At 43.1% G+C, this 11024-nt stretch overlaps 1 protein-coding gene across 2 annotated transcripts in view; it reads left to right on the top strand.

Annotated features, from left to right (window-relative positions):
- Positions 1–645: 645 nt before the first annotated feature.
- Positions 646–11024, top strand: part of LOC121284381 (interleukin-13 receptor subunit alpha-1-like) — a 68265-nt gene continuing 57886 nt past the window's right edge. For both annotated transcript variants that reach the window (XM_041199807.1, XM_041199808.1), the window contains exons 1-3: positions 646–784; positions 879–1077; positions 5928–6055. In XM_041199807.1, coding sequence (XP_041055741.1) covers positions 5965–6055 — 91 coding nt within the window. In that variant the 5' untranslated portion in view covers positions 646–784; positions 879–1077; positions 5928–5964. The remainder of the gene's footprint in view (positions 785–878; positions 1078–5927; positions 6056–11024) is intronic.

The raw sequence follows: 11024 nt of genomic DNA, 5'->3' as shown, positions 1-11024 counted from the left end.
CTCTTAGTTCTTATGTTCTTAAACAAGTATGGAACCCCAATCCATAAGTCCCAACAAACCAGGGTATAGGATCCAGCAACTATATAAATCCAAGTTCCTTTTTTTAACCTCCTCCGTCCCTCCGAGAGTTCAGAACTGCCCTCCTCCAACTCTCGCCTCCTATGTACCTTCGATTTCTTTCACTCCACCTTTGGGGTCTTCAGGGGTGTTGGCTTGGCGTTTTGGGAATTCCTTCACGGAATGTCCTTGCCTCGTCACTTCTCTTTTCTTCTTTAAGACGCATTCTAAAGCCTGCATTCGGCTGGCCCATCCTGTTCTCTGAAAACACTCGTGAGGCGGCTTACCACATCACAACCCCTACATAAAGGCAAACTGCGTCCAATGTGTAACCCAACAGGTCTGCGGTTAGCTGAGTAAACATTTCGAGGTTTGCAACTTATATGCCCTATTTTATAGTAACGCATCTCAAACATGATTCGCGGGACCTTATGAATTCCCTCTCCTGCAAAGAAAGTCAAACAAAGCAGGGTTGTGGTTGAATAAATCTGTAGCCTTTGTTGATACACATTTTACCTGTCCCTACAAGTTTACCAGTAACCTATTGCGTGAGTGTGCGTTGTGAGTCATTATGCTGTTGTTGGGCAACTTTTTTGAGTGTGTTTGCCTGGGTTGTGAGATTATTTTTTTTTGGGAATTCACTTTTTACCTGCAGAGTACAGAAGTGTCGAAATTTAACCCCTTGGATCAGTCGGTATTGCGGAGCACCAGCAAGAGACCACACCAAGTATGTGCCGGGGAACCCGCCAGTAAGCATGATCTTGGAGAGGGGAAATCGCACACTGATGATTTCTCTCTCTCTCTCTCTCTCTCTCTCCTAGGTGGACGACTTATTTTTGTATGCGCCCTTAAACCGGGGGACTCAAGGCGCTTTGGAAATGTGAACTCTTGGTTCTGTGACTGGATGATCTTCTTGCAACTGAAGCAGAGTTTTAGACTCAACCCCTTAATCCTCAGGATCTGCCGAGGATGTTGTAGCTGAAGGTTTTCTGTTACAGTTACTGGAATATTCTAATACTGGTATTTCTATCATTTATATATATATTTTTAGTTTTATTAGCATCTCTGATATGGTATTGGTATATCTGATACTGGAATGAATATTTCTTATTTAGTATTTCAGATACTAGAATTGATATTGGTACTTCTTGCCGTTAAAGCTGATTTATATAGTCTTTTTTCTGATAATCATCATAACTGTTTCTCATCCTTTTCATGGAAAAACTAATAGAAATAAGGAATGTCCGTCAAATCCCAATTTCAATCTAGCAAAGATAAGCTTTTGGTTTATCGAGTTTAATTTACCTCTTTGTTGCATCGAGGGAATACTGCAACTTTCAAGCACCAGAGAGTAGGAGAAATGTTCCAGAGACTCCATGCCCCCTCTGCACTGCCGCAGGATATTCTGAGGCTTCGCTTGAGTGCCGGGAGCGTACCGGTGACCGCAATGGATGCGGGCTAAGGATTTGCCATTGAAACGAGTTGGGGATGGGAGGGGGTATGCGTGGCGCTGCCGCCTCATTTCCCTCTACAGCTAATGGCGTTTTGAAGGGTGGGTGGGAGAAGTTGGATACTGGACTATACACCGCTCAGATGTGGGTAGATAGCAAGACACGAGAGGCTAAAACAAAAAGCGTAAGAAATGTTTCATATGGGACACCCTTGGATCTTTTGGACGTTTAGCTGCTGTTTTTGGGACAAGTTGGTTGCCTCTCATACCGATGCAAATATTTCTATGCAGTGTTCGCCCGGAGCAGCTTTGTAATTGAAGTGCAGTGAGAGTACCTAAGAACATAAAAAAATAGGAATAGGAGTGAGACATGTCCTCCACCATTCAGTAAGATCATGGATGAACTCCTACCTCAACTCCACTGTCCTGATATCCCTTGATTTCCGGAGTGCCCTAAAGTCTATTGATCACCGTCTTGAATATCCTCCACTGAGCCTCCATAACCCTCTGAGACTAGGGGAATCCCAAAGAATCCCATCTCTCTGAGTGAAGAAGTCGCTCCTCATCTCAGTTCCAAATGGCCGATGCCTTATCCTGAGTTGAAAATGATCAGCTTCACATTTAGTTCCCTCATCTAAATCATTAATATATATTGTGAGTAGCTGGGGTTCCAGTACCGATCCCTGCGGTGCCCCACTAGTCACTGCCTGCCATTTGCAGGTGACACAAAGCTGGGTGGGAGGGTGGGCTGTGAGGAGGATGCAGAGATGCTTCAGTGTGATTTGGACAAGCTGAGTGAGTGGGCAAATGCATGGCAGCTGCAGTATAATGTGGATAAATGTGAGGTTATCCACTTTGATAGCAAAAACAGGAAGACAGATTATTATCTGAATGGCTATAAATAGAGAGAGGGGGATGCGCAATGAGACCTGGGTGTCCTTGTATACCAGTCGCTGAAGGTAAGCATACAGGTGCAGCAGGCGGTAAAGAAGGCAAATGGTATGTTGGCCTTCATAGCCAGAGGATTCGAGTACAGGAACAGGGATGTCTTGCTGCAATTATAGAAGGCCTTAGTGAGACCACACATGGAATATTGTGTGCAGTTTTGGTCTCTTTATACGAGGAAGGACGTTCTTGCTATAGAGGGAGCGCAGCGAAGGTTTACCCGACTGATTCCTGGGATGGCGGGACTGACATATGAGGAGAGATTGAGTCAGCTAAGATTATATTCGTTAGAGATCAGAAGAATGAGTGGGGATCTCAAAGAAACCTATAAAATTCTAACAGGACTAGAGAGGGTAGATGCAGGAAGGATGTTCCCGATGGTGGGTGAGTCCAGAACCAGGGGTCACAGTCTGAGGATACTGGGTAGATCATTTAAGACTGAGATGATGAGAAATGTCTTCACCCACAGATGTGCTGTGGAATTCGCTACCACAGAACGTAGTTGAGGCCAAAACATTGTATGTTTTCAGGAAGGAGTTAGATATAGCTCTTGAGGCAAAAGGGATCAAAGGATATGGGAAGAAAGCGGGAGCAGGCTATTGAGTTGGATGATCAGCCATGATCATAAGGAATGGCGGAGCAGGCTCAAAGGGCCGAATGGCCTACTCCTGCCCCTAGTTTCTATGTTTCTGTGGTTTTGTTTTAATGTTTGAGAAAACAAGTGTACCCATCCCCACTTTCAAAACATGGACGATTGGTTCAGCGCTCTGATGTGAGAAATTACAATGTAGCAACTTAACTGCGATTAATCTTCATGACAACTGTCATTTAATAACAGATCCAAAGCCAAACTTAAAAAGTTCCCAGGATATCCACTGGAATTCTTTGGGACTTTTTCAACTTTTTTTTTAATCTTTAGATTATAAATAGAGATTATAAGTCACGTTGACACAATACTAACAGAAATATTTAATGATCCAATAGGTAGAAATCTATACTCAACTCTACAAAAGCCGTATAACCAGCCACTTAAAGGGCAATCCCCTTAAAGGACATATTTGCATACAGTAAAAAAACTTCTCCTTTAATTTCTCCCAGTTGGTTGCATGTTTACAATGACATCATTGCCTCACTAAAAATTCTATTGCCTAGTAAGTCTTGGTTTTAAAATAGAAACACTCCATATCACAAGTATCACAAATAGGTTCTTCTGTAATTTGTACATGATTCAGCCTCTATCAATGTCAGAGCTCTGCTGTTCCTCAATTGTATTAAGGGATATGGAACCAAAGTAGGTAAATGGAGTTAAGAAACAAGCCCACCTTGACCTATTTGAATGACAGAACAGACTTGAGGGGCTGAATGTCTACACCATTTCTTGTGTTCCTATGTACATATCAGAGGGATAAACATCCACAGTGGCTCTCCTGATCGCCTCATTGTGCCTTCAGTGGAAGACCCATGAAAATCCTGGGAAAATGTTGCTTAAGCCATTTTTCTGGGATTTCCCAGGCTATTTACTACAGACAGTCAGGAGAGCCCCTGCAGAAAGTCAGGTTTATAATGTTCACAGTACCAAGCTGTGCGACTCGATAATCAGCGTGCTGGAAGAAACCCACACTGAGGCGGTTTCAATCAATGTAACTCAGTTAATGTGCCATTGCGAAGGGAAGTTGGCATAAATATTAGGCTGTACATGGTGACATAGTAATGCATAGCACCACCTGGAGAGACCCACTAAATAAAAAACATCATAGCCCACAATATCTCTCGTACAAGTACTCGATCATTTTTTCCTCAGGTATTTAAAAGACTCTCTTTCCTGAATTTGCTGGTGTAGTCACCCTATTGGATACTTTCACTACACCTGCATAAAATTGTTAAAACTAAAGTTTGAGGTGATAGTTGTAAACCTACAAATACTTAAAAATACTGGGTGGAACTGGCCCAGATTTGCATTAAGTGCTGTAGTGGATGGGCAATATGACGTTTTACCCATCAGCCATGATGGTGGGTTTTCACGCTCTATCGTTCAAAACTCGCCACATTATTTATGCCTTCTTGGGAAACACGCCATTTCCATGAAGGACAGGGTCCTATTCGCCTGCCAAGCCATCACCTCGCTGCTTCATCACGCCAGGCACTATGTTTAAAGTACAGCTGCGCTCAGTGCTTTCAGCCCAGGACTGCAGCAAAGAAGTCATGGCCCTGAAAGGCAAGAAGACTTCAGCCCTCAAGCATTTGTTGGATGCCGTGGAGGCCCGCTGCAATGTCCTCTATCCCCTCTCTGGTCGCAGGAGGGGCAGCAACATTACCACTTGGTAGGCGATGGCAGTGGTGATCAGCGCCAATGCTGTACGGAAGAGTTTGGCCATCCAATGCAGATAGAGGATGAATGATCTCATCCGTGCAGCCAGAGTATGGCAACCATCTCATCTCTCTAAGCTCTCATACTTAAGCCCATCACACATTCACTAGCATCTCACTCACCGCCAGCTCAAGGTACTTCACCACCCTTTCTCACACATACCCTCACATGTCCATCTGGCTTCATCTCCTCTGGAGACTGCCTCCTCAGGCATCACCACCTTGAGGCTACATATACAGATGAACATGTGCCCCCCACACACACCCTGGGGTACCCTCCTTCCCCGATACAGCCCTTGTCCTGCAGCCTCTTTCCTTGCTCTATTGCCCAAGATGCCTGTCATAGTTTGCGCTAGACATTCTCTTGAGTTCAGTGTCAGTTTTTACTCCCATAACTGACCCTTCCATCACATTTTCCAATCAAGTTAATTTATGAAATAATCTGGGGCAGCTTTGTTCTCATTCTGGGGATGTGACAAAGTTAGCAAGGCCAACGTTTATTGCCCATCCCTGTTTTGCTCTTGAGGAGCTGACAGTAAACTTGGGTGTTGTTGCAACTGCACCCTGATCGTGCATCACACACCTGACTTGCGGCTTACAGGTGATGGTGGGGCTACAGCAGAACAATACATGAGCCACTCGCCACAGAATGTCCAGCCTCTGACTTGCTCTAGCCACCATGGGATTTACGTGGCTGGTCCAGTTGAGTTTCTGAGCCAGATTGTAACAGGCTTTTTCTGGAGGTTGACAGTTGAAATATCTCACACGCACCTGAATACACTGAGAGAGTGTGTCTGTGTGTTTGTGTGTGTGTACATGTGACAGTGACTAGAGCACAAGAAAGAGAGCGAGCCTTCTCTCAATCCCCTGTTTCAAGCCTCTGAAATTGGAAGTTATGCTAACCAATCTGGCACTATCCTTTGATGTGTGAGGATTGATCACCTGTTACAGAAATGACCTTAGTTGCTTTTCCATGGTCGGGCACAGAAATAAATGGAAATGGAACTTTTCAAATTGAACATATTAAACATTTCAAAAAGTTCAGCAAGAAGGTAGAAGTAAGAAATTGTTACAAAACATTTTAATGTATACATCCACTATTCCTTAGGTTGTGCTGGGATCACGAGTGATTATATTTACTGTCCATGATGCTGCGTGCTCCATCTTTCCTGATAATGGCCATTCTTTGGACAGTTGCTATGAATGGAGCTTCTCTTACTTCCTCTGAAGACCTGTGTAAGTAACTTCAGCATTCTAAAATCAGAATAATCTGAGATAAATAATTGTCATTTAATTTTAAATCTTTAATCTTGGACACAAAATCTCCTCAACACCTTCATTCCTATAGACCAGCTCAAGCCCATTGAAAGTTGGGTCACTGATAATGTCTTGCTGTTGGCTAGGGAATTGTACGTGCTATGCTGTTAAAATTTTGGTTTTGGTTATCTGCGCTAGCTTTGAATGGCGCTATGTACTCATCAAGGTGAGAGCTGTTGGCTTTGGGAAGTGAAACAAGAACCATTCAACAAGTATATCATTGGAATCAAGAACTCCCATGTCAAGCACAGTTCACAGACAACTATTAAATAAAGCTCCTTCTAATTGGCCACTGCTACAGAAGAGTAGCTGTTGTGGTCACTTTGACAAACAGACCACAGGAGTCTCAGGTACAGGTCACGATCATTTATTCGAGCAATTGCAAGGAGAGAACCATCCCAATGCAGCTTGAGATAGCACCCTGCTGACTACAATTGTTCACCATATTTATACATTATTGATCCAGATTCCGATCTCATCAACATATAGCTTTACATTAGACAGACATCTCTCTAGTAACAAAGGTACCAAGGTACAGGCATCATCTGTCCCTACTTTCACCCCCGGCGGGACATTCCCTCCCATCTCAACTAGGACCATCTGTTCTTTCCCTATCTGCTATAAACAGACCCAATCTTGGTTGTTTTTCATCCAAAAGCTCTGGGCTGACTCCTAAGACACCAATCTATTATATTTGCATTCCTCTCTGTTTGGCCTGGTCTTGCTGATGGTCACAGGCTCTGAGGGTGTGCAAGGTTCAGATTCCTCTCTGTCCAGCCTGGCCTTTAACTGTACTTGCAGGCACTTGCTGTTTGGATATTTTAAGTAGTCCACTCCCTTTTAATAAGTTCTTAATGTACCTCTATATTCCCCCCTAACAGTCCCCTCTTTGGGCCCTTGGCCTAGCCCAAGGTCGCCAACTACAGTGGTGCTGTCTGCCCTCTTTACCCATTGATACTGGCCAGGTATCCAGCTTTGGTACGTAAAAAGTACTGGTCAGAACATCTGTATCATCTGGTCCTTTAATTTAAACCTCTGACTTGCCAAATTCCTTCTCCTCCTGTTAAAACTCTCCCAGCTCCACATTTTTTGTGATTTCCAGGTGCAATGAATCAAGTATATCAATTGAAGTATAACTAGGGCATGGGAGATAATCCGAATCCAGGGGTGTATCTGTACGTTTGAACTCCAGTTCCACAGGTCCTTCCACCAGGTGGAAGAATCTATTTGTTTGATATCCTCCTTTAAGGCTCTAACCTATTGCTGCAGTGTATAGTAAGTTGTGTACATCTGTTGATCCTGCCTCCGAATCGCAGTGAGATGCTCTGGTGATAAGGGAATTTCGTAGGAGAAGTGGTTCAGATATTGTTTCAGGTTATCTTTAAGGTTTTTCATGGCCTGAATAGTAGTCATTCCTCTCTTGTATATTTCAACTAGTTCCACCTTCCCCACCCTTGCTGGCGTCTGTGAGTGTAGGTGCATCGAATGATTGTGGATGGGGCATATCCGATTACCGCCATACTGGATCCTTTCCTGCCACCTGGTGACACAATATCTTCCATTCACTGTATATGCAACATGGATCAGTTCTTTTGCAGCCCATATAGTTTCCATTGTACAGTTTGCTGCTGCTTTAAATCTGCACTTCACTTCCTCCGTCTCATATATTGGTTGTGCACATACTACTGCGGTGGCCTCTATACTACACCCTTCTAATGTGGTGCTAACTATATTTCCTTCAATGTCTACTGCAAATGGTGGAATATTGTGGTACTTAATATGGTAATCCCCCCATATAACCCCAATATTTTCCAATCCATGTAATGTCCTGCCGGGTGTTGACATAGGTACGACTGGTATTATTAATACAATGCCTATTAGCATATTGCTATTCCCTATACATTCAACATTAATTCTATATATGTGTGTTAAACCTCTGAGCTGGCAACCAGACAAGTCATGATCCTTGTGTCGTGAAAGATTACATAAATGCTCATTAGTTACCCATAAAGGAACTCCCCCTTCATTTAACACAAAAACAGAATTACCTGGAAAAACTCAGCAGGTCTGGCAGCATTGGCAGAGAAGAAAAGAGTTGACGTTTCGAGTCCTCATGACCCTTCGACAAAACTGTTCTGTCGAAGGGTCATGAGGACTCGAAACGTCAACTCTTTTCTTCTCCGCCGATGCTGCCAGACCTGCTGAGTTTTTCCAGGTAATTCTGTTTTTGTTTTGGATTTCCAGCATCCGCAGTTTTTTGTTTTTATCCCCCTTCATTTATCTGTCTTAAATTCTCTTGGGTTTGTTCCAGTGCCCAAGATCCATAGGTGCTGCAAGCATCATTTCTGCTTGCTTCATCTGAAATATTTTTCCCTATTTCAATCAGTTTGTTGATAGTCCCCGCATGACTCAAGCACGGTAGCCAGGCTTTGGGTTAACTGTGTCATGCCCTGGTATATATTTAATTGGGTGTTATGAATTCCCTGTCCCCACTCTAAAATCTGCTTAAGCTTAAAGCTCAGGGTCCGAAGCTTCTGGTCAACAGTTGCCAGGTTTTGAATTAACCACTGATGTCCCTGAATTGAATATTGTAGCGGCATCATTTACCAGGCTGCACTTAATGCTGTTCCCTCCCAAGCCTGATCGCATCCCGCCATTGAACTGAGATGCTTCAGTAATCAGCTGGCCCATTAGAGCCGTATATAGTGCTCGAATATGGGTTGAGCACCACTGGGGCGGGGCAATTCCGGATATGTTCAAGACTCTGGGCACCAGCTCGTGGTGTACATTATCATACAAAACTTCTGATTAACCAGTACCAAACCATTCGTCGGTCCTGGCTGCATAGTTGGACAAGGTGGATCAGTCGGTGTGGTTTGTGCATCTTCAATTATCTCTACTCGGACTGTGGAAGTAGACGTGGGAGGTGGCTAGATAGTGGCAGATCTCCCACGCCCGATCTGAAGCAATTCCTTACTACAATTCGAAAGCACTTGTTCTCCTACTGTTACATTTATCATTCCCCTTTGCGTATCGCATTCGGCACTGTCCGTGCTGTACCAAAGTTCCTCCTGCAGTGCAGGATGAGCAGTGATGACAGTGATGATCCCCGACCTTGTTGCCAATACTGCTACACCCACAACCAGGATCGTGGATCTGCGGAGACATTAACGTTAGCTCCGGTTGTCCGGGTTACCTCTTGGTCAATTGTCATGTATCTTTAACTGTGTGAAATGCCTCCATTTACTTCCCATTCTCATATCTACAAGTGCGCATGTATCACCTGTCATAATTACCTCATATGGTCCATGTCTGTTCGGTCTGGGATCACCTTGACCATCACCTTATTCCCCACTTGGTCCATTGTTGCTCTTTGGATTTACCTGTTTCCATATCCTTAATCACCTGTCGGTCTCTGATGTCCTTCCATAACTCATGCAATTGCTCACTTATATCCCTCACATAGTCTTGCATCCTTCCTTTTAGTGGTCCTACATCTCCCACTCCTACTATGATTCCCTCAGGTAACTGCATTGCTCTCCTTGTCATTATTTCAAATGGGTTGAGCCCGGCAGCCCTGCTTGGGGTGGCTCTAAGGTGTATTAGAATATTGGGCTGTTCCCTGTCTTTTAAATTACTTTTGTGATTGATTTTTTTTTAAGTTCAGTTCATCCTTTCCACCATCCCTGAGCTCTGTGGCTGGTAGGGAATGTGGAATTTCTGTTTATATTTAAATTTATATATTTCTTTAATGACTCTTCCTGTGAAATGAGTTCCCTGATCTAAATCCACCTGGATAGGCACCCTGCACTCCTTCCAATCTACTGTCTCCTGCTGCTGTCCCACGTCGGACCTCAATTCCTTAAACTGCCTACACAACTCTATAGTGCATCTTCTTATCCTATCTTTCAATGGCTCAGTATCTTTACTTCCAGTGACAGTTCTCTCTGGGAGCTGCTTAACTGTCTGTCATCATAATGTTAATCCTGTGGTCTTACTTTTTGTAGCTCGCAGGCATATTAATACAATCAGTAATACATCTATTTAGCCTTTTTCCAGCTTTCCCTTTACCTATATCCTTCTTGTGGTAAATTATTGTTAAGTATTATTTCTCCTTACATTTCAATTTCTGAACTACAGATTCCACATAGTTTTACCTAAGTTTTTTTTCCCCCTGACCATGATCATCCTAAGGTTCTCTTGATGTCAGTTTCTCTATTGTCTTGATCGTTTATAATGTTTCCTTGCTCTTTAGGCCATATTAACTATTCCGTGTCAACGAGGATCTCTGTCTCTAGATCTTTGCTTATCTCCCCCTGTGCATTTCCAATGTCTCAATTGATGGCCAGATTATCAAATTCAGTTCCCTTAAAGCAGTTTGTATACAGTGTCCTTTTTCCCTAACTCTTTCTCCTATTTGCCTCATAACACTTTACACATGCAACAACTACCATCTTACCTTGTTCAGGTTGCCTGGAGAGACTTTAAAACAAATAAAATATTCTCATAACAGTTTTAAAAACAGAAATCAGGCATTGACACATTCCTTATCTTCTTCTCAAACAACATTTTATTGTCTCAAGAGTAACCCACTAAATTGTGTCTGACCCGTTTCTTTTAGACTTTTAGACTAAAATATGCAAGGGGGTGGTACAAAGGTTGGTTCATTGAACCCTGTTTAACGACTTAAAAGTCATATTCCAAACAAATGAGATTCATTAACTCAGCCAAAAATTGGATTTCTGCCAAACTTTGTCAAGGTCTTGAGCTTAGCTTCGTATTTTGGGAACAGACTTACAAATACAAAAGCATGCAGCATTTGAATTAGTGCCAATTGTTGTCAAACCCTTTAAAATGAAAATTCCCTTTCGAGAAATTTATCAGGAAC

Source organism: Carcharodon carcharias, chromosome 11 (genome assembly GCF_017639515.1).
Source record: "Carcharodon carcharias isolate sCarCar2 chromosome 11, sCarCar2.pri, whole genome shotgun sequence".
In the NCBI taxonomy this organism is placed as follows: Eukaryota; Metazoa; Chordata; class Chondrichthyes; order Lamniformes; family Lamnidae; genus Carcharodon; species Carcharodon carcharias.
The sequence above is the reverse complement of the archived record's forward strand: the minus strand, read 5'-3'. Positions and strand labels throughout refer to the sequence as shown.